This window comes from Lissotriton vulgaris, chromosome 3_1, assembly GCF_964263255.1.
Source record: "Lissotriton vulgaris chromosome 3_1, aLisVul1.2, whole genome shotgun sequence".
Classification (NCBI taxonomy): Eukaryota; Metazoa; Chordata; class Amphibia; order Caudata; family Salamandridae; genus Lissotriton; species Lissotriton vulgaris.
In genome coordinates this window covers 318,930,060-318,954,751 of record NC_141689.1, presented here as the reverse complement: position 1 = coordinate 318,954,751, position 24,692 = coordinate 318,930,060, and the positions used below count along the sequence as shown (strand labels likewise).

The window sequence follows — 24,692 nt, the reverse complement described above, 5'->3', positions numbered from 1 at the left end:
AAATGGTCCCTCACCCCTGCCTTTCCCTACCCCGTCGTGTGTGTCAGCCCGGGCTGATACTGCTTCTCGGGCACACAGTCTTTGAGCTTATCTCAGCCGCACCCGAGTACTTTGCAGGTCTTTAAAAAGACCATTTACACGCTAACAAGGCTTAGTTGTTTTTTCACCCCTTCATGTGCACCTGCCTATTGCCCCCCCCCCCCCCCCCCCCGGAAATATAGCGCTAGTTGTGCCTCTGTACTAATCGCCACAATAATACAAGAGGCAATATAAAATGGGCTGAGGCACGGTAACTCATTTCCTCTGTGCATTTTGTTGTCCTTTTCCTCTTTCTCCTGTGATACTGCTGTCTAAAGAAATCGAAAGTGTGGTGAAGATTGCTCATGCAGGATAGTAAGTAAGTATTTACAAGCCTTATCTACTATCGTGCCTGGAAGCAGTCCTGTGCCAGTGGCACTGGAGAGGGCTGTCTCATCTGGCGTGCTGGGTCCCATTTGGCTCAGATTCTCTCCTTTTCCGGCCATGGGGGCCCTGCCAGGTTTGAAGCAGACACCTGTGGCTGTGCTTAAGTGGCAGTGGAGTTAGACAGTGGCTCCAAGTTCCAAGAGAACCAGATTTGATGCCAGGAGGGCATAGACCTTCTAATTCAGGTGCTGAAAGGTGAGCTTGTGTTTGTGAGAGGCGCTGCCACGTTTTCAGTGTGCTTAGGTATTACAGTTTCATATTTTCAGGGTATTTATATTTGACATTGTCTTCGTTTGTTTCAGTTATTCTTTTGGCTCTTTAAGCGACACACTTAGCCCAGCATTCTGAAGGCCTTTTGCGTGATGTGGTGCTCATAGCTGCCGATTTTTCATGGTTTGTGTGACATTTCAGTGTACTTATGAATGACAGTCTACTGACAAATGTTGAACACCTCGAGTGACATTTTATTGTGAGTAAACCGAATAACGAAGACCAAGTAACGACATGCATATCCGAAATTACCCCTTTGGAGCAATTTACTGCTTCAAAACACTGAAGTTGACAGTCTAGCCTACTGGGCATGCGTTGAAAAGAAAACAAGTAAAGAAAGTGAGGCTGTCTGACAGAGAAACCAATGCAGAATATTAGAATTGTATATAATCTACCATAATCAATATATGAATATATTCAATTAAATTCGCAAAAATACTTTGCCATGATAAGGGTCAGGGCAGGATATTCTTTTTAGATCGGATTAGCATGATTCTTCAATGGTGTGAAAGAATACTTTAAAAAAAAAAAAAAAGAAGCAACAATGTTTCATATAGTGCTTCATCTCACACTTTTGCCATTTCTAAGCACTGAAAAAACACACAGCTGCTTTCTACAGGAGAATCATTGCTCCAGACTGTATCATTTAATTAACATACTTCCGAGTCAACACATGTAGTTTGCCCAATAGTAATACGGTCTCCCCTTTTCTCCATGCTCAGGGAAATGAGCTACAAAGGAAGCAGTAAGACCTTTTCCTACAATCCCACCTAAAATTAGGTGGTTTTCTTTCCACTTTCACCCAGGACACCGTTTTTGTCCGATCTTTGATATGAGCAAATATTTGGCTATGTACATGATGAGAATGGGCAGTGGAAAAAATTGGGAATACTGTTAAATGCATTATTTTGTGGATGTACACATACTTCCTAGGGCATTCCGACCCTGAAACACCCACTTCTCAGAAAATATTCATTCACAAAAAAAGGTAGGTGTAAGTGAATCTTTTTAGAAGTGCACATATACACTTTGGGCCTTACAAACTGAAAAGCTGTACTATTTGTGAACCGAAGTTGAAATAAGCATTGGCAAACTAGAGATCCTAAACAGCCAGAGACTAGGGGTATCCACTGTGTACCAAGGAGGACCAAACCCATGCTAGATTTTCAGAATTATCATAAAATAAACAAATTATTAATTTAATCTCCTGGGAACTAATTTAAAAAGTCAGTGGAAATGTTGAAAGTCTGTCCATGGATTCTGGCCTCCCCTCACTGACCTATACTGGACATCATTGCCCCCTAATCCAAAACTTCCTTGGAATCCTTCTCCTTCTGCAACATACATTTGTATTTCATGTACATTTGTAGAATGTCCTTCCTTGGAATAGGAAAGGAGTGGCTTCTTCCAACCTTTTTGGAAATCCGTGGATATCTTTGCAGGCTGTATCTCTGATACAGTCAGGATCAAGTTAGACAGATGTTATGCAAACCTTTCATGTTGGGAACTGCTTGTCAATAGGAAGTGCTTGGGTCTTTCTATAGTGGGTGTCTTTGTCTTCGCAGGGTTAGGTCTTCGGGGTGTGGTAGATTGTAAGTCTATACTTTAAGTGACGTATGAGCCTATGCATCTGTAGTGTAGTAGGTTTCTGTGCAGTGGGTGTGTTTGTCTGTCCAGAAGTGTGTCCCAGCAGTTGGGTTGTGTGTATGTGCAGTGAGCATGTCAGTGAGGCAAGATGAAAGTGGACAAACCAATTAGACTGGAAACAGGCCAGACGTCTCGTGACAGACAACACCTCCCCAACTGCACAGAATTTCTCATCAATTTCTTTTTTACTGCAACACTGAGGTATTCCACCTTAATTTTGACTTCAGAATATCGTGCTACCAGATTATTATATACCAGATATTGAGGGTCAAAATTTTGAGAAGATTATTGGTAAGTAAAGATTTACTATTCTTAACTCCAGACACTATATTTTGGTCCTCAATATTTTGGCAGCATGATGTTTCTGGAGTAGATATTTCCACATACAACCAACATGGATGGATGTGCAAATATGGTTCAGCTTGCGTTTTGGACCAGTATATCCAAACTGCCATACCTTTATTCCGTGCAGCGTTTCACAATTTTAAAGAATGTTTTAGAGCAGTCGCAACTTGGATGGGTAAAAATTGATTAAAACTAAATTCTGATAAAACAGAATTTTGTTTTTTACCAAAATGGCCCCCACCAACTTCTATGTGGTGGCATGCCTAGCCTATCCTAATCATACCAGGGATGCTAGAAATTTGTGCATTATCTTTTACTCTACCCTCTCTTTTACATCGCAAATTAAACAGATTTCGTCTGTCTGTCTTTTGAAGATGAAAATGGTAAAGAAGTTTCTTGATCTGGTTCCTGAAGAGACTAGGAAAAAATTACGTCCCATTTGTACTACTTTAAATGTCTCTACCTTGGTCTTCCTGCATATTTGATACAGACTTTAGCCAATTCAAAATGCAGAGGCACAACTAATCAGGAGCGTTCCGAGGCGCCATCATACCTCTTCACATTTGAGACATCTGCACTTGCTTCCTATGGAATAGCATATCAACTTCAAATCTCTAACGTGGTCTTTCAGAGCTTATCATGGTGAGGCCCCATGTTATCTGCTGAATAGACTGTCTCGGTATCATCCAAAGAGGGCACTTAGATCCAACAATAGTCATCTTCTACGGATTCCAAAATTTCTGAAGTCTCGTCGTGGTGGCAACCCCTTTACTGTGCACTCTGCAAAATTATGGACAGTCTTCCTTTTCTGTTACGATTAATTGACACTGTCAGCCTTCATATGACAACTTAAAACCTGGCTATTTGACTCAGTAAAGGCAGGCCAAAGTAACAAGAAACTAAACTGTCTGCTAGAGTGATGGGACGCTACCTTCAAAGCAGCTGTGCGCTTTAACAAGTGTCATTTGATTTATTTATTGAAGATAAATTATTGTTGTGTTTCAGTACTTAAGGAGAATTTCACTTTTCTCAGCAATAAAGTTGTTTTCACTGTTCAGTTTTATTAAAACAAAATTTCATCAATGGCTTTGTCATCCCACAATATTGATTTGCGAATAGGTGGGACAAGTGGACTGTCTTACAGGACATGTAGATTTATTTCGCCTTTTGCCCCATGGACAAGTAGATTATTTGAAAATTTCCACACCCCTGAATGTTTGATTGACTTGTACAATTTATAAAGTTTTAACTATTTTGTATATCTTTTATGATCTAAATTGATCGAAATAAAGATTGAAAGTTTTGTTTTGCTGCAGCATTCTATTTATATAAACAGAATGTGTTCCATGTGAGCTATTGTATGAGTTTTGGTTAAATACACAAGTTTGCATGGACGTTTGGGTTGCTTTTTTTCTTACTTCGATATGCTAAACCAGGGGACATACAAAATAGATCCCTTGGGTCCAGGTACTCAGACTTTCACTAAACATAGCCCTATTACCATACATGTACTGCACATACAAGTGCTCGCACACATACAGAATGTCAGTACAAGGATCTAGGGCTCACACAATAGCAAACTTTACACAAGAGGACCCAGTTGACTACACTCTTTTTGAGAAAGAGAAAAGGGTCTAGTTACACTGTTTCATAAAAAACTCATTTTTTGCCACCACAGTTTTATACAATTTAGCCAGGGGATGGCCTGTAATCCAATTTCTTCTTTGAAGCCATGCTTAGTGCATTGCACCCCTCTAGGTCACAGTCCAGGGCCTGGACCCAACATTACCCAGGACAGGACTAGGTCTGTGCACACATGCTAGATAAGCGGGATGCCAGGGCCAAACTTAAAGTCAGGATACTAGTTTTATATGCAAATTGGGTCTCGGTGCAGGGGTACACATCCATCTACCATGTAGATGACATTCCAATCTCAGTATAAAGGTCAATTTGCTAACATTTATAGAAGCAAGATAAATCACAATGGGGTTGATAAGAGAGAACAGAAGAAAATGTAACCAATTTAATTTTAATGGTGAAGGGCAATGAATGTGACCTGTCCATATGCATTTTGATCAATCAGAATATATGAATTGACTGTCTCCTGTAGCAATAATTGATCATGAGGTATTTCAACAATGAATGGTCTGAGAGAAAGTTAAGGTAGTCTGACATCAAGCCAGGTTTCCAGAGGAATATGATCTTAAATTTAATTTCAAGGACGAAGAAATGAAACAATCACATGAGCACACATAAACCTAAACAGCCACATTGAAAGCACCTGCTGTGGAACCTAGTAAAAACGATCCCATGAGCGCATAGTAGTCGTAAACAAAACAAAACAAGCCGCCGCATGAAGTAAACACAACAACTTCTTACTACACGAGCAGAGGCACGCCTATAACAAAAAAGAGTGTTTCAACACAGACCTGTTTGTGCTCTGTTATGTTGATAGGGGCTAGTAGTACAAGAATTAAGAGGAATAAATACTTCATGCCAGGATACATTACCTGCCAGTACCCCGATCTTACTGTTCCCACATAACGTTTTTTAAATAATTTTAAATTTCAAATATGTTTCTCCTTTTAAAATAATGGCAATTAATTTTGGCCTGTTAATAATTTGCTGACTTCCATAGGATCTTCATACCAAAAACACCTATCATAGCAGTGTGTGTATATGTAATCATAAAAATCAGGGAAAACTCCGATAATTTTAATATTCATATGGCCTAAATGTTGCAATTTTTTACTTCCATGTTGCCTGTGTCACTAAAAAGATGCGTATAAAATTAGTCTGTTGCACCCTCAAATGCTGGATCTAGTCAATGTTCCTTTTCCGCTCAACAGATAGGTACCTACACACACTTCCAGGCACTGTCTTCAACTGGCCATGCTAGTACTCACACATTGCCAGCTTGCACTTCCAGCACTATCACACACTGCCAGAATCCACATGGTGCCACTAGAAACTACTCAAAGTGTCCTCTAATGGATCCTTCATATACATAGACTCTTTTACAATCTGTTTGAGCACCTCCTTCAAAGTCTACCTATTAATTAATCAGAACTCACAGACACTGTCTGCTCATTCATCAGTCCTCTATCCCTCTCTCTATCTATATATATATATATATATATATATATATATATATATATATATATATTCACAGAAAAAAACATAGGTTATAGTGGATATATAGTTAGGAATTTGCACTTACAAAACCTTGAAAATTCAATGAAAAAACCATTGGTTTTAGGCCATATATAGTTAGGGATTTGCATTTACAAAACCTTATTTTACTCGCATAAAACCATTGAAATTCCATATATAGTTATAAGCGCTAACTATATATCGCGCACCCGCAATCCACTGCTGATGATGTCACATATTACATCATTCATGACATGGTTAGTGACATCACTGATGACATCACTGATGGCATCTCAAATGACATCACTGATGACATCACTGATGACAACATCCAGTGACTGTATGTTTCTGTAAAGTTAAAATATGTCTTACATATTGAAGAATGAGTGGATGTATAAGTGTCTGGATGAAGGATTTAGTAGGTGCATGACTGACTGTATGAGTGAGTGATTAAATGTGTCTCACTGAGTGCATGGGTTAGTGACTAAACTGTCTTAATTTGTGCATCATTATGTCTGTTGTTCTGTAAACTGTTGCATGTGTTGATAAGTAGCTATATGAGTAACTATATGGGTTATTGATTGGTTGCCCAAGTATTTGTATGGGATACTGAGTGTGTGTGTGGGTGGCTGGGAGGTGTATGACTCTGTGCATAGATGTGTGAGCAGTTGATTCACTAGATGTATGGTTTCAAAAGTGCATGTGGAAACAGCTGTATGGGCGGTTGACTGTGTGCATGAGTGTATTAGTGAGTGAATGGATATCTCAGTGCTACATGTCAAATTAAGTACATATGTAAAACACAGTACATGTGAGAGTTGACATCTATAAATAACTGTGCATAAGAGCCAGTGAATGTGTGAGTGGCTGTATGGATCATTGAGAACATGTATCAGAGATTGTATAAGAGAGTAAAGTAAATATGTGTTAGTATATGTTTGAATAAGTAAGGTGTGTATAACTGTATAGTTGAGAAAATGGAGGTGTGATTGATTTTTGGCATAACTGACTAGGTGTGTGAGTAACTCCATGGATGAGTGACAGTCTGTGACTGTCTGTTTACACTGATTGTATCTAAGGTTATATTAGAGTCTGAAGAGGTTCATGGTATTATCACATGAATGATATCATCAGTGATGTTATCAGTCATGTCAAATGAGATGTTTTCAGTGATGTCATCAGTGATGTCATTTGAGATGTCATCAGTGATGTCATCAGTGATGTCACTAACCATGTCATGAATGATGTAATATGTGACATCATCAGCAGTGGTTGCGGGTGCGCGATATATAGTTAGCGCTTATAACTATATATGGAATTTCAATGGTTTTATGCGAGTAAAATAAGGTTTTGTAAATGCAAATCCCTAACTATATATGGCCTAAAACCAATGGTTTTTTCATTGAATTTTCAAGGTTTTGTAAGTGCAAATTCCTAACTATATATCCACTATAACCTATGGTTTTTTCTGTGAATTTCATTGGTTTTTTAATAGCAAATATGAAAAGCTTTAAAATGTCAAGTACGTGATAGATAAAAACATTTTCGTATTTATGCACGCTGATGTGCTTTGAACGCTGCCCCCCCCCCTCCCCTCTTTTCTCTTCGTAGTACTCTCTCTTTGCAGATAGTGAACGGTAGTTAACGCAGGCCTTTGCCCCCGTTGTAATCCGTCGTGCCTGCTTGTCTCTCCATTTGATTGATTGTTATCCAAGCATTTACTGTTTTAGAATTGGTTCTCTTTGGATCATTCTCTATTTACAAACAAGCACAAAGTCGCAATACTCTGTTTAGTCTTTGCAGATCGGGAAAAATCGTGTAAAAAAATAAAAGTAATCGAGCAAAATCAGTACGCCACTAATTGGATCTTTTTTTTACCTCGCTAAAATAGAAATATTATAAACAACCCTTCATGAGAAATACGAAAATAGTGAGATGAACTGAACTCCACACCATGAGGGCTGCAAGACAGCTCGGCTCCATCACCCATCCCGCACAAAATAACGACAAACCCTATGCAAATATTAAAAATATAGACAACACACCAGCAAAGAAACAGGATAAAACATTTTATTAAAAAACTATTTACATAACGTTGGTTTATAAGATGATGTCAGTAGTGGACCGATGTGTGAATAGGTCGAAAACAGCACAAGGCTCCAAGATCCGGATGGCAAGCTCCTGGATGTTGGGTGCCATAGTTCAGAGTTCTGAGTTTGAGCCTTTTTCAATGCCTGTGCTTTGTTGTTTCCCCTCCATCAAAAACAAAAAAAATATATAAAACTGTGCAAAAATGTTTACAAAAGCAGTGCTTGTAAGACTGTCTGAAGCTTATTTCCACCTACTGCAGCTTCACTATTCTCAAAGTAAGTGAGGGTCGTTTGTGGACCTGACTGCATTTGAAAACAATGTTATATGGTACCTCCCTAAACCGCTTGACGGAGGCCCCCGAGGGACGGTGTGATGGCACGGACTCGGAGAAGACGCTTGGCTCCGACACCCTCCCCAAGTCTTATTGCACTGGTATAGCCTGAGATCGCCCCCGACATAGGCGGCCGGCTCCCGGGGTCCGGCGGAACTTTTTGCCTTTTGATGACTCTTCAATTCTGGACCTTGTCCCACAATCCGTTTGACCTGAAGACAAGCTGTAGTGGGGCGCCCCTTTACCGTTTCAGTTGCCATTCCGCCCGCTTTTGCTACACTGTGCCTCTTCCGCCATTCAGCTGTTTACCGCCCGCTCTTGCGACTACAGCGTCTCGCTCATCATGTAGTTGAGTTGCTCCCGCTCTTGCGGTGCAGCGATAGGCGGCTGCCACAGGACTCTCAAAATGGCGGCCGGCTCTTCGGTTTTGGGCCTGGTCCACTAAAATGGCCCTGGGACACCTTTGAACTCGGACGCTTGTCTGCTAGGGCTTGGGTCCCATTCTCGAAAGCGTCCCCTCAGCCGTGAAGATTCTACAAAAGTCTTGGGGGCCTCCGACTCCCGCAGGCTTCTGGTGGGGAGCGGCTGCCATGTCTGCTCGTGGAATGGCCACGACGGAGCTACGAGATGGAAGTGCTCTCATGCTGACGCCAGCTTTAGTCTGAAACATCCAGAAACACTGTAGACTACCAATTCGATCAGTTCCGGTAGCGCCCCAACATGACCCGGAAGAGAAGAACTTGCCCTCCCCTCTTTGACTGATGGTTCTTGTTGCCTGTCCCCTCTGTTGTCATTTAACAGAACTTTTTGGACTACTGAAAGGGGTTGTGTTCCGAACGCTGGTTGGTGGAGACATTTTGACTATATTCTTGACCTACGTTGTCGCGTAATGCGTTATATGACACGCCGCGTTAGCGCACCCGGAAGTGATCCGAGGCGCGGCGCGCAGCGCGTAACGTAAGCATAACAGGTCATGTGACTTGTTAATAAAACTTTTCATTGGTTCATTTTACTTTTGTTATTTTAATGATGAAAAGCTTGGTCATATGACCTAAAAATTACGCTTTTTATTGTTTTCGAACATTATTTTTTTTAAAACATATGTTATAATATTCCAGGCTAATGTACTTTCCCGGAAAATGTACAACTGTCCTGCAAGTAAAATATATTCCTTTTTCGAGAAAAAGGGCGTTTCTTCGTTCCATGACGGAGCCGTTGAGTAAAAGAGACTCGGCCTGCTGTCTTAGTCGCCGATACGTCTGATTATCAGATTCTTATCGATCACTTTATGTTGCAGGAGTGGAAAACACAACTGCCCTTGACCATTTATCTTTACTGCGTTCCTACGTATTATACCTTTTATCCGTCATGTAATTGGACTGCTTTATTTCACTTGCCTTTTACTGATTCGAAAACAGTGACTAAAAGTAAAAACTTTACCAATCTAAATACTACTACCGTGTTTTGTTTTAAAAACCTTTATTGTGAAAATGTCAGTATACAAATACGGGCCTATAACCACGTGGGCCGGCCACGGAGCAAACTGAAATCGTATATGATGAGGAGACATTTACACTGTAGAGGAACGTAACGAGCGGGCCATTAGGTTACAAGAACTAAGGTGTCTAACAGTTGCGGAATCGGTGGACGTACATTTTGTAATTAAAATAACACAGGGCCACTTACAATAAAATTTTCTAGATATACATTTGCGGGCAAGGAGTTACGAGTCCCATTTATACCGGCGCCATTTTGGGCGAGGCCGGGCAGGTCCAAGATATAGTCAAAATGTCTCCACCAACCATCGGCCAGACCAGAACCCCTTTCGGCCCTTTATGCTACAAGATGGTGTCTTCCATTCAGGAAATATTGTTGGCAGCATTTTGAAAGGAAAGATAAACAGCCGTTCTCCTAGTGAGTCTCACATTGTTACATTTAGGAAGAATGTTGAAGAGTAATATGTGGAAAATCTGAAGCCATTTTTCTACAAACTCTCAATCAGCCTTGGATGGAAAAAAAAATCCTGAAGAATGTACAAACTGAAAACCAATTTTTGTTTGTATAGCATCAACAGCAACGCTTGAGTCAGCTTTGTGTCAAGTCGCCATTTTCATTCAATCAATAGCGTCCCCCTGCACACATTCAGGAACCTGGTCGTGTCTTCAGGTGAAACGGATTGTGGGACAAGCAGAAAGGAAAAGGAAAAAAGTTCCGCCGGACCTCGGGAGCCGGCCGCCTATGTCATGGGCGATCTTTGGCCACACCAGGGCAATAGTGAAGCTGCAGCAGGTGCAAAAGAGCTTCAGACAGTCTTACAAGCACTGCTTTTCTAAACATTTCTTTGTATTTTTGCACAGTTTTATATTTTTTTTTTGTTTTTGATGGAGGGGAAACAACAAAAAACAGGCATTGAAAAAAGCTCAACAGTGCAGGGCGCCTTGTGCTGGTTCCGACCTATTCACACATCGGTCCACTACTGACATCACCTCATAAGCCAACGGGGCACCCCACACTGACTTTCGGCGCAGCATTGTAGGATGGCCACACCAGTGCGGCAACTTGCTGGACAGGACCTCGGTGCCATCCGGATCTCGGCGCGTTCGAATCACTGTACCGCAAGAGTGACCGGAACTCAGCTGGTCACGCCGTCTTTCGGCGCAGCATTGTAGGATGGCCATACCAGTGCGGCAACTTGCTGGACACCACCTCGGTGCCATCCGGATCTCGGCACGTTCGAGTCACTGTACCGCAAGAGTGACCGGAACTCAGCTGAACACGCCATCTTTCGGCGCAGCATTGTAGGATGGCCACACCAGTGCAGCAATTTGCTGGACACCACCTTGGGCAATAGTGAAGCTGCAAAAGGTGCAAATAAGCTTCAGTCAGTCTTCAACTTAGTCTGATTCTTATAATAAACTTCAGATAGTCTTACAAGCACTGCTCAGAACTCTCAACTATGGCACTCAACATCCAGAACTTGCCATTCGGATCTTGGCGCCTTGTGCTGGTTCCGACCTATTTACACATCGGTCCACTACTGACATCACCTCATAAGCCAACGGGGCACCCCACGCCGACTTTCGGCGCAGCATTGTAGGATGGCCACACCAGTGCGGCAATTTGCTGGACACCACCTCGGTGCCATCCGGATCTCGGCGCGTTCGAGTCACTGTACCGCAAGAGTGACCGCAACTCAGCTGGACACGCCGTCTTTCGGCGCAGCATTGTAGGATGGCCACACCAGTGCGGCAATTTGCTGGACACCACCTCGGTGCCATCCGGATCTCGGCGCGTTCGATTCACTGTACCGCAAGAGTGACCGCAACTCAGCTGGACACGCCGTCTTTCGGCGCAGCATTGTAGGATGGCCACACCAGTGCGGCAATTTGCTGGACACCACCTTGGTGCCATTCGGATCTCGACGCGTTGTGCTGCCTTCGGCCTATTCGCACATCGGTCCGCTACTGACGCCGCCTCACGTGCCAACGGATTTTCTACGCTTTTTGTAGCCCTATGCCGCATAACAGGTCATGTGACTTGTTTATAAAACTTTTCATTGGTTCATTTTACTTTTGGTTTCCTAAAGATGGAAGGCTTGGTCATATGACCTAAAATAACACTTTTCATTGGTTTAGAACATTTTTTTTTCCCAAACGATGAAAGCCCCACCTTCTTTCTGGATCATTCAGACTGAAGCTGGCGTCAGCATGAGAGCACCACCATCTCGTGGCTCCGTCGTGGTCATTCCGCGAGCAATCATGGCAGCCGCTCCCCACCGGAAGCCTGCGGGAGTCGAGGGCCCCCAAGACTTTTGTAGAATCTTCACGGCTGAGGGGACGCTTTTCGAGAATGGAGCCCAAGCCCTAGCAGGCAAGTGTCCGAGTTCCAAGGTGTCCCAGGGCCATTTCAGTGGACCAGGCCCAAAACCAAAGAGCCGGCCACCATTTTAAGAGTCATGTGGCAGCCGCCTATCGCTGCACTGCAAGAGTGGGAGCAACTCAACAACATGGTGAGCGAGACGCTGTAGCCGCAAGAGCGGGCGCAACTCAGCTGGATGGCCGCCACCTGGGGAGGCCCGTTCACGCCGCCTCCCCCACACCCCCCCCCCCCCCCCCCCCCGGGCCGCCCCACGCCAATTTTCGGAGCAGCATTGTAGGATACCAAAACCAGTGCGGCAGTTTACTGGACATCACCTGGGTGCCATCAACATCTCAGCGCGTTCTGCTGCCTTGGGACTATTCGCACAACAGACTGCTACTGACGAGGCCTCCCCCCGCACCACCCGGGACGCCCCACGCCAATTTTCGGAGCAGCATTGTAGGATCCCAAAACCAGTGCGGCACCCAGGCGACATCACCTGGGTGCCGTCCAGAACTCTGCACGTTGTGCTGCCTTGGGACTATTCGCACAAAAGACAGCTTCTGACCATTGTTGCTTTTTTGGGTGAAAAATGTTTAAATGTTTTTACAGTTTTTGTTCCGTTCATTATATTTAAAAGTTAATAAAGTTTTATAATGTTACTTTGTTGGAGTGTTATAAATTTTTTTTAAAACGGGTGAATGGGGCCTTGAATCGGGTTATTGTCATGTGTGGGCTTTGCAAGTGTACTGCTACAGGATCGGACATTTCAAACTCAAATGCACGTTCTTTTTCTTACCTTTCCGAAGCATGGAGCGCAATAGCAGGCAGAGAAAGGGTGATGCACGTGTTGAACACTACCTGACCTGGCAAGTTGCTGGCAGTGCCCCCCCGCCCGCTCCTGAAAGAGGGCACACACACACCGCCGCCCCGAGTACTTCACAAATCTTTAAAAGACCATGCGCTTGTTCATGAGGCTTAAATGGTTTATCACCTCTTCTAGAACACCTGCATCGACCCTCTGACGTTTCCTGGAAAAATTACCACGTAACACAATACCAAGCCCTATCAGCTGAAACCCCCGAGGAATCGTGGGGCATATTATCAAGGGGGTTTATCTCCGCTTTTTTGGCTTTAAAAGCCATGAAAGCGGAGATAAAATTATCTCCCTATTACCAAGCTGTCGCTAACACCAGTTAGTGACAGCTAAAAGGAGATAGCGACCATCTTGGGCCCCGCTTTGCATGTCAGTGATACTTATCACTAATGACATGCAAAGTGGGCGTGCCAAGATGTTAGCGACTGGAAACAGTCCCTAACATCGCTATCTCCTATTACCAACTTTTGGAGATATTCGCGCTAAACGCGAATATCTCCAAAAGCTAACACCTGCCCTGAGCAGTTCTTAGCCATGTTATCCAATGGGAGGTGGATAACATGGCTAAGAGCATTTGCTCGATAATACATGAATATCGCTGACTTTTCTGCGATAATAGCAAGGTTTATCTGCGATAAAAATCGCCGATGTGCGGCGAAATTTTTTGTCTCTAAACAAGTTAGAGACAAAAATTATCGCTAGTTGTTCGTAATATGCCCCCGGGTTTTTGCTTGCAGAAATCGGGAGGCGGGAGACTAGCACTGAAATCAGTAGTCTCACGCCTGAATCGGGAGGGTTGGCATGTCTGGATTCTCTTTAGCTGGGGCCATAAACTACATCCGCAGGGGTAGGTGATAGCCTGGGACCAGCCTGGCATCTAAAATGGCTGCCGTGCACAACAAAATTGTGGCATTGGAAAAAAGGCAAGATGGCGCAGACAATGTTTATCAATAAGGATTCATTTATAACAAAATATTTTATCGCAGTGACAAATTGGCGGTCAACACTTCCTGATTTCCATCGAATCGAACGTTAACAGACGTCACGCAGCAAAAAAAAAAAAAAGCTCACGCACAGCCGCTGGAAAAGATGTATCAACATATATGAGCCTCCTCAGCCACCCTCATGAAACATAGGGGATTAGGATACGTCTCCCGCACCCCCTTATACCTAGTAATTTAATTAAAACGAAGCACAAAATGGCGAATTCTCGTTTCGCTACCAGTTTGCGGCCCAGTTCGCGGCCCGTGAAGCGCTTCTACCGTGAAAAATCATTTTTTTTTTTATTTTCCCCACGGGACCCTTTAATAACCCCAACAACATTCCTAGGGGGTCAAGAGGGGTATACCTTGCCCCCTTTCATTAAATTCCCCCTTCGTTTTTCACCTCTTCTTCTCTCTCGATCCTACCGAGAGATAAGATGGCGGCCGCTCCGGACTGTTTAGAATGTTGACAGACACCGGAGAGCCAATCAGCTTTCTGCGCTCAAAGTTCCGTTTCGCGAAAAGTAAGCGAACCGGAGCGCAGCCTGGAGCGCTGTTACAGATATATATCTTGATTTAAACGTTAATTTCTCAAAAACTACTGGAGCACATATATTGAGACCTAGCAAAGGCACATCGGGCTAACAGTCCCTACAATTTTGCCAAGTTTCGTGCAAATCCATTCAGCCGTTCGAGCTAAAAGTGAGTCCAACCGCCCTATGGAAATTAACATGGGAAAAACGTGTTTTGGGACCCCCCTTTTTTCTCGGCCCCCCCTCGACAAAACCCCCCCAAATTTTCAAGGGCTGCTCAGAAACAAAATGTGCCATTTTCCTGAAAATTTCAGCCGGTTCCGTCCACAAACTCCAAAGTTATTAGACATAGAATTTTCAAAAATGCCATAGGGAAAAAATCCTAACTATATATACCTACTGGCGATAGCCAGTAGGTAATATATATATATATATATATGTACAGCCACTGCCACCTGCACTTGCTATACAAAGTGGTAGTCAATGCCTCTTGCACACACTCAGTGAGTGTATTTACATGTATTGACAAGCAATGCTTCCAGCACTTATAAACACCCTACTGGCTCATGCTTCCGGCGCTTTAACATCCTACTGTTTCGTCTCCTGAGCTTTAATACACAAAGCATGGCTATGTGTAAAGTGTTGGCTGAGGACAAAGATGAATACGAGGTCCTTGAAGACAAAGAATGGGAAATGGCATAATGCAAGGTCAAAATCAACATATTTCCACACCTTATCCCACCAACACCGAAAGATATACCTGGGGAGATTCTCCATCTGCCCAAGACGTGAAGACCCTGGAGCCTCCTTTATACATATGCCATGCCACTGCTGAGTACTGGTAGAGGGTAGTGGCTGGCTCCATTCCGACTGTCTCAGTAAAGCAGTGTCTTCTTGGCATTGAACTAAAGCCTACAAAGGATATTATGAAGTACATCTTTGGTGTCCTGGGGCTTTACTGGAGAAGTACAGGATATCCATTCATTGGTTGCATCCCTGAGGCCTTACTGAAGCATCCTGGGAGATGACTTAAAAAGAATGGGTCGTAGCAGAGAGGTTGCACATAAAAACCACTAAGAGGGACATGAGAGCTATAGCAGGTTGTGTGCAAATGATAAAGAAACTGTCAAACCCGACAGATGCAGGAAATAAAGAATACTCAGTTAGGTACCTGGGGGGCGCCTGTAGTTGGGAGAGAAGAGAGGAAGACCACATTAGCAAGTAACATACATTATGGAAGAAAAAGAATAGACAAGACTATACAGGGGGCCACAATACATATTTTGGGCCGGAAGAAGTGGGTCATGTTATGCTCAACTCAGATTTAAATTATAAATGCTATATAGCCCACATATTACCTACCACTTCATATAACACATGCAACAATGTGGTACTACATTTTTATGCTGTTTTGTAATAGTTATCATTGATTGCAAGATAATAAATACAGGTGATAAAAAAGGTGTTGACTGTTGAAGAGCCCGATAATTAATTATTTTTCTAAATGGAGGAGAGTTGGGTGAAAATGTGTGCCAGTATGTTAATGTTAATGTTAATTGTGTCTTTTATAGCGCTCGGCTACTCGAAAAGAGTGTCCCGGCGCTTTATTGACAACCTGAAAAAGACAAACACAACACAGATAATTAAGAAAACGGAGTCAGCAAAATAAAAGGTAGTCTAAGAGGCAAAAAGCCAAGTTTTCAGGCCCTTCCTGAAGGCCAGCAAATTTGAGGTACTGCGCAGTGTCAGGGGCATAGAGTTCCAAAGCTGTGCAGCCCGGGACCTAAAGGAGCGACCTCCAATGTGGGCCTTTTTCACACGAGGAACCGTGGCAAGAAACAGCAACTCGGATCTCAGAGATCGTGACGGACGGTAGAAGGCGACCCTCCTTTGAAGGTATTTAGCCCCTGAGGCGTAGAGGGCCTTGTGTGCAAGAGTCAGGGCTTTAAAAACTATCGGCTTCCGGATAGGCAGCCAATGAAGAGACTGCAACAGGCCAGAGACTCTGACTCGCCTGTGCAGTCCAAAAATGGCTCGCGCTGCCGCATTCTGGACCACCTGCATCCGTTGCAGGAGATACTCCGGCAGGCCAAGGTATAGGACGTTGGAATGGTCCAATCTTGAACCAATTAAGGCCTGTACCGTAGTCCTCCTATGGTCCTCAGATAGCAAAGGAAAAAACTTCGAAGCATCCTTAGGAGACCAAAGCAGGTGCCAGTGAGGGCAAGGATCTGAGATCTTAAAGTCAGGCCGTTGTCAATTTTAATCCCCAAATTCTTAGCCAACTGAGACGATCGCACCGGAGGAGACATATCAGCGGGCCACCATACCTGCCAGTCTGGATCGGATTGACAGCCAAAGAAGAGTACCTCAGATTTATCTGAGTTGCACTTGAGGCTGTTCAGTTGGAGCCATTCGAAAACAGCCCCAAGGCACTCACGAATAATCTCCATCAAAATCCTCTCCTTGCCCACAGGTAAAGAGAAGCTGGGTGTCGTCGGCATAGGATACGATCTGGGCCCCGAAAGACTCAGCCAATGCCGCCAGAGGGGTCATAAAGATGTTTAATAGAGTCGGGCTCAACACAGAGCCCTGCGGGACTCCGACTCCCAATGGCGGCATCTCAGCAGAGCTAAAGGAGGCCCAGACCGTTTGTCCGCGGCCAGCCAAAAATGATCTAAACCAGCTAAGCACCGTCCCCCTCAGACCGATCTCATGAAGTCTGACGAGCAAACCCTCATGGGGGACGGTGTCAAAGGCCGCCGACAAATCAAGCATTATCAACATGGCTCTGCCACCCGAGTCCAGCGTCTCCTTGATGGCTTCGGAGACCTCCAGCAGCGCCGTCTCAGTGCTAAGATTAGGGCGAAAGCCCGATTGAGTGGAATGAAGTAGATCGTATGATTCCAAAAAATTAGAAAGCACAGTGTGCACGTGCTTCTCCACGATCTTGGCCAATGCAGGGAGGAGAGAAATAGGCCTATAATTGGCCAAAACCTCGGGATCTAAACCAGGCTTCTTAATAAGGGGAATGACCATAGCCTGTTTCCAGGCCGATGGGACCACTCCCTGGCTCAAAGAGAGATTCAGGAGGGGATTCACCAACGGATTTACCACTGCCGCCATCTTCGCCAGAAATTTGGCCGGACATGGGTCAAGCGGCGAACCCGATTTAAGATTGGCCATGAGTGTCAATGACGAAGGAGCTGAAATAGGCGGAAAGCCTGCCAGGACTGACCCTAGAGGGACCGATGGAACTGGTCCGTCCTCAGAACAAGGGGAGACTACAGCCGGCCTCAGTGGAAAAGAGTCCTGAATCAGCTTAATCTTAGTAGTAAAGAAGCTGGCGAGCTCCGAAGCCCAAGTCTCGGTAGGGGCGGTCTGGGTCGCATTCGACCGTGGGGAAATAAATTCCCTAACAATCGTGAAGATCTCTTTGCAGGAATTAGAGGCAGCCTCAATCCTCCTAGCAAAGTAACTCTTCTTCTCAAGGAGGGTATCCCGATGATAGGCCTTAACCATGGTTCTATAATCATGTCTGGCTGCAGAATCGTACTGAGCCCGCCAGGCCCTTTCAGCCACCTTGCACTGCCTGCGGGAAGCAAGCAGCGCTTCAGTGAACCAGGGAGCAGAAACCCGTTTAGATAGTGAACGAGGAGCCCTCGAAGGGGCCAAATCCTTCAGCCTGTCCACAAGCCAGGCCTGCAGAGACTCCAGGTCCCTATCTAAAACCCCTGTGAGAGGGCATGGATGTCCGCACAATGCCTGCGCCAGCATTTCTGGGGTCACCTGATGGTATGCCCTCAACGCTAATCCTTGCTGTCTGAGGGCACTGCTCGGGGGTTTCTTATTCCCCAGTATGTAAAAATTGACCAACCGATGATCTGTCCAAAGGACCGGCAGAAGTGCCGTCACCTCTATGGGGGACGTAGAGAAGACCTGATCCAAAGTATGGCCTTTATCATGCGTTGGTTCAAAAAGATAGGGGGCCAGGCCCAGGGGGGCCGTAATATCGGACAGTTTGATCACGTCTGGGTTCGAAGCCTCATCCATGTGAAAATTGAGATCTCCAGCCAAGATACAGTGGTCAGCTCTCAGGACCAGCGTTGACATGACAGACTGAAGCTCATCGAAAAAAGAACCAACTGGACCAGGGGACCTGTACACTAGCAGCCCTTTCACCGACTGATGCGGCGCCAATGATAAAGAGAAGGCAAGGGATTCAGACCCATTGATAGCCTCCGTAGGAATAATAGAGCATACGACAGATTTCTTCACTACGAGTGCTACCTCTCCACCCCTATCTTCCAGTCTATCTTGCCTATAAATATTGTATTCTGGATGGATCGCCATAGCGATATCGGGATTGGAGGAGACTCCTAACCAGGTCTCTGTTAGCATCAGGCACACCGGTTTTTCCGTAGACAGGAGGTCAAAAAGCTCCTGAGCGTGACTGCGCACTGACCTGGTGTTTAACAGCATAAAGAGATGCTTCACAGTGTCCATCTCCCGATTGGAGAGTGTCCGCGGAGCATTGCCTGGCGACCAGCCGCAGCCCGGGCATCTCCTCTTGCCCCTATGGCGACCAGGAAACACCTTATAGCAAGCACACGATACCTTTTGTAAAGACCGCAGCTTCGAAGATGTATAGCAGACCATGATAACACCCGGTAAAATTAGTCCAACAGATCCAGCCCCCCGCCGCTCCGACCGCTTCCGAGGCGCAGACGGGCGTGACTCTGGCGTGACTCTGGCGTGAACGCTGCACGTAGAATGACTGCTTTATATACAGGTCAGCGTGTCCTTAGGACAGCTGATCTGCTACCCCCAAATGGCCAGGCGTGGAAGAACACTCACCCAAGATGGAGGTCAAAGCTGATGGGAACTGGAACCCGCAAAGCGCTGTGAAAATCCAATTATAGTGCAGGTGAGGGAGCGCGATACTAAGTAAAAGCAAGGTAAAATGAAATAAAAGCAAAGCAAATGGACAACAGGGATATTTTAAAAAAAACTGCCGCGTTCGTAAATGGCTCGCCCTGCGGCGCGCTACGATGTTGGAGTCTCAGGGTCAGGCGTCCGAGGTAGGTGTAAACAGAATGGCCCGCCTAGAATGCCCCCTTATATACAGGTCAGCGTGTCCTTATGACAGCTGATCTGCTACCCCCAAATGGCCAGGCGTGGAAGAAGACTCACCCAAGATGGCGGCCAAAGCTGATGGGAACCGTGACCCGCAAAGCGCGGTGAAAATCCAATTATAGTGCAGGTGAGGGAGCGCGATACTAAGTAAAAGCAAGGTAAAATGAAATAAAAGCAAAGCAAATAGACAACAGGGATATTTTAAAAAACGCTGCCGCGTTCGTAAATAGCTCGCCCTGCAGCGCGCTACGATGTTGGAGTGTCAGGGTCAGGCGTCCGAGGTAGGTGTAAAAAAACGGAGGAATGGTAATTTTTTCAAACGGTACAGATAAGCAAGGACAACAACGTGCATTAGAGCTGCAGCTACTTGGGGTGCACTTTTAAATGCGAGGCAAAGGCTTCAATGCATATGCTGTCTGTTGTGCTGATTAACACTGAAGTAGTTCTGCTATTTCCAATAGGAACACGCCTAAAGAACTGAAATGGCACAGGAGCTAATAAGATGTCACTTACTCTGGTGTTGAGGTTGATTGAGGAATTTCAGTATGTGTTTTATGGATGGGAGCATCTGAGCAGCTTCTGCTGCAGGACCAAAGATATAAAGTAAACGGGGGCCCTGAAAACAGCTACTGTGAGTGCCCACACACTACAGGGAAACTGTGACATGCATCTCTTAATTGCAGGCAGCATTGTAGAAATTAACAGCCTACTTATTACTAATGAAAGTAATTAAAGACATAACAGTAGCACAAGCAAAGTTATTGATCTGCAAGCTATTAGCAAGCTGTGTAGTGTTTCTCAAATGGGTCATGGTAGGTTTATAGAGTGCAGGTGGTGGGGAGGAAGCATGGGTGGTAACATTTCGAGGATACTGCAAAGACTTAAGACGTAGAAATATGACAATCACTGTGTCAGAAATAGTAAGATACTTTTCTTGATGTCCCCAAAACAGGTTCAGCAGCAGGCAGGCAAAGGTACTTTGGAGAAGTTGGGTGAATGACGCTGGAGCGAGAATCCGCTTTAATTTGAGTTGTCTGTTTATCATCATCCGGGCAAATTCCCACTCTAATTATCTTTTCTGGGACCGCATGAATCTTTGCCGTTGTTTTAGAGAACAGGAGAGCAATGCATCAGATAAATGATCATACAATCATTAGTTTATTTTCAGTCAATAAAGAGAATTTGGTTAGAGTTGAAGGGTTTTTATTAATCAGAATCTTTTAGTAAATCGTCTTTATTAGATCACAAGATAAATTCATCAAGTTTAGTCATTATAATCTTATTGGATATCAATAAGCAATACATTGAATAAAATGCATAAAGCAGGTTCCATAAAGGAAAACAATCTGCATTCTAAGAGAATAGGAGACAGAAGTCAGTCAGAACCCATAAAGAGTTCTAGTTCAAGAGAGGGAGGAAGAGCATAACGCTTCAGCATTAAAGTCAGCTGAATAGATCAAAAATATCAAATCAGAACTTCCCATAAAGAGAGGTTCAAGAAACTCCATAGAGTCTAAAAGCAGATGGCATAACATCTGGGTAAAAGGCTCTAGACAAAAATGTGGGCAAAAAGATGTGGTAACCTACTGTACGAACACTAATTTATATAAACAACACATTTCATGAAGCTTCTGCTACATTTGTTTCTTCCCTCTTCTATCAGCCATTCAGCGTTCAATGCTGTCCTCGGAGCATCATCACTCCTCTTCTCACCAAGAATACAATAGTGGTCAGACGGCAGAGTTAAGTTTACAACTACTTGTAACAGTAATGACTTAGTGTGGGTTCAAGTTCAAGTTCAAGAATTTGTATAGCGCACTACTCACCCAGAGGGTCTCAAGGCGCTTGATTTACTTTCCCAGTACTAGACCACACTTCTAACCTTGTAAAATATCAAGTATCTAAACCGGGATCTATGTAGAAATGAAACATGTACATTCAGCAGTAAACATTTACTGAAAAGAAAAAACAAGTTAGTTGGAAGGGTCAAGATCCAGTTTAAATGCTGATTCTGTGTGAATTCTTAATTTCCCAAGTAAAAGACTTTGTTTAAGTAGAAACATTCTGCAAAAATATATAACACTTTTAAGTAACCTTTACCTATTATGAAAAGTAGTTCCATGAAAAGGGCAAGAGTTAACTATTAGTTATATATGCATTCTTTATTCATGTCATCTCCTGGCCAAGAAATAAACATTTTATGTATTTTCAAGCATTGTAAGCAAATCAAATTTCCGAGCAGTGTTAAGCCATTTGAGGCCTAATATGTGTCAATATGGCTTTGGGCAATTTTTTCGCATTTTAAACATTTTATTTTCATTAAAGCTTGTACGTTAATACTTGAAATTTATTGTAAACTATATTACTTTGTGTTTTAGTAAAACTCTCTCTCAGTGGTTATGAGACTAGCAAACTAAGAAAACATTTCTAAATGTATGGAAGTAGAGTACACATCCCTGTTAACTGGGCGAGTTAAAGGATGAAGCACAAGGTTCATATTTTAATGCAAAAGGAGAAATGGGTAGAAAGCTAGTGGGAATTATTAAAAATAATACTTTTGATCAGTATTCACATCATAGAGAGGCAAAAAGGTGACCTTATTGAACACAATTCAATGGCGGCTACAGAAATATTTTGTATTTAAAATATTTGCGCTTTGTTCAGATTTGAATATTTTCGCATACGGAACTGACACGGGATGAGAGACACTTAATGGCATAGTGGTTTAATCCCCTGGACCACAGTAACACAGTTTTGTAGGCAAGACAATGTGAGCGTTAAAGAGGGTGCTTAATGACTGATTCAATGTTATGAACACCCGTGTCTGAGGTGGAGGACGGAAATCCCACAGCAGAAGTCCCTTAAGGGCAGGGGCCCAGGAGGGATGAAGCCACCTCCTTAGTTTGTGTCAAATCCGAGCTCTGGCTAAGGTATTAGACGCCTGGTGTTGGTCCTCACCATGATGTGGGCTTAAGGGGCCCTGACATATTTTATGATTGTGCACTCACTGATTTAAGCACACGTGACCACATAAGCATTTAGAGGGTGATGCCTTGCTTTAGCTGGGGTTAGCACACTGTATCGTTCATTCCTATCACATAAAGGGTTTATGAACAATATTTTTCTATAAACCCTAATAATTGTTTTAAAATCTTGTCATTACCTGCCATCCACCATGTTATGGATTAATGCACTTTTTTGCCTTCACAGGTCTCCCTGATTCGAGCTGCTTTTTGTCCATAGCTTTTTAAGCAGTATAAAGCAACAGAAGCTGTCATGCCCTTCTCTACGCAGCCTGACACGGGGCAGGACGCGTACATCTTAACTGCGTGCCTCGACAACGTCAGGAATCTCTCCAATATCCTTAAAGCCATCCACTTTAAGGACCACGCAACATGTTTTGCGACCAAGAACGGACTCAAGGTGACTGTGGAAAATGCGAAGTGTTTGCAGGCAAATGCCTTTATTCAGGTATGATCTAACACGTGTTTTCAAGTTGGTGCTTCGCATGAAATGCTGACACGAATGCATGAAAGGTGCCACTTTCCACTGCAGCTCTTTGATGCTTCACTAACTTCAAATACTGGTGCACCCTTCGAGCTACCCAATTTGATTTGTATTAGTGCAGCTGGTCTTGTTATAGTTTTTCAGACTAAGCGTGCCTTATTTAAACTGGTTCCCTGTTGATGCTTTGTAGTGCAACCATAAAAACTGTTTTCATTTTATTTTTGGGCACGACGAGGAAGCATTACGCATGCAAAAATCCATTCGCACTTCCTAGATAAAGAGTCAAACAAAACAGTTTTATAATTGTTCAACATTTTGATGCTTCTCAGACAGGTAAGAATGACCACCTTCCCCTCAGGCTTTATAGGGTTCCAGCGTCCTACAGAGGAGAGTGCCTTGGGCACTGCCAGGCCTGTCAGTTTCTCAATTTGCACCTCAATTAAAGTGCGATTTTATAGGTCGCCCCAGCCCAGGTTATGAACATGCCTGATCTGCAGTTAGCAATAGTTTCTCTTTGTCAAATCTAAGTTAGTCTGTCATTCAGTAAAGAATGTAAACACTATGTTACGTTGTTTAGAAATACCAACAATATTCCAGGAATAATATCATTTCAGCTCTGAGGCATCTCTAAGTATGGCCACTGCCTATGAAGGGGTTTCCTTCATTACATTAGATTTTAACCTGAAAAGCGTACTCACTTCCGTCAGTGCCCTGATCACTGTAGCAGTTGATGGTAGTAGTGTTGATTCCATTACCTCTCGAAAGGATATTAAGGTTTGTTTCATTACCCATGGCCAACAAGAAAAGGCAGGCAGAGAGTTGTTCTTAGGGAAATATGCCAAATCATTCACAACTACTAAATGGGCCGACCCATAGAAGCCCAGAACATAAATAGACACCCCTTCGTGTACCACTCAGCCTAATTGAAGGGGATCCTAAGTGTAGCATGCATTTCTTTAAAGCATGTGGCAGGGAGTACATACAAATATTTGAAGGCGTATCATTTTGAACTGGTCAGCCCTGCTCAAACGGAATAGGTGTAATTTACCCCAGAATACAGTATCTGCTCTGAACTTGTCTATGAGGAGTAAAAGATGATGTCCAATTAGTCCAATTAACTGTTGCCAGAACCTCTGTTTTTTCCCATATGCAGATGCTGGAACTGGTCTTTTTCTACAGTGATACTATATCTTTGCCGAACCGCCAAAGGTCCACACAAAATAGGGTAGACTTGGTTGAGGTAAAATATTGGGCAGACCATGGTACAGAACCTGACACTCATGAGCTGGTTCATTTGATGTACCTTATGGGGACTGGTGGGCACTTAACGAGGTGGATAAAAAAAAAAAGACTTGGTCGAGGTTATATTGAGCACGGAGCGTAGTTCAGATTCATAAAATTCATGCAATACCCTGAGTATCTTGAATCAGGGATCCTCAATTAACAGAAGGATATAATCTGCATAGAATGATAGTCAATCAACAATACTTTCCTTC

General features: G+C 43.7%; 1 protein-coding gene across 1 annotated transcript in view; it reads left to right on the top strand.

Moving 5' to 3' along the window:
- Positions 1 to 24,692, top strand: part of RAD1 (RAD1 checkpoint DNA exonuclease) — a 100,680-nt gene that overhangs the window by 10,814 nt on the left and 65,174 nt on the right. Inside the window, exon 2 of the mRNA XM_086960515.1 lies at positions 22,900 to 23,160. Within this exon, the coding sequence (XP_086816641.1) occupies positions 22,966 to 23,160 (195 nt within the window). The 5' untranslated portion in view covers positions 22,900 to 22,965. The remainder of the gene's footprint in view (positions 1 to 22,899; positions 23,161 to 24,692) is intronic.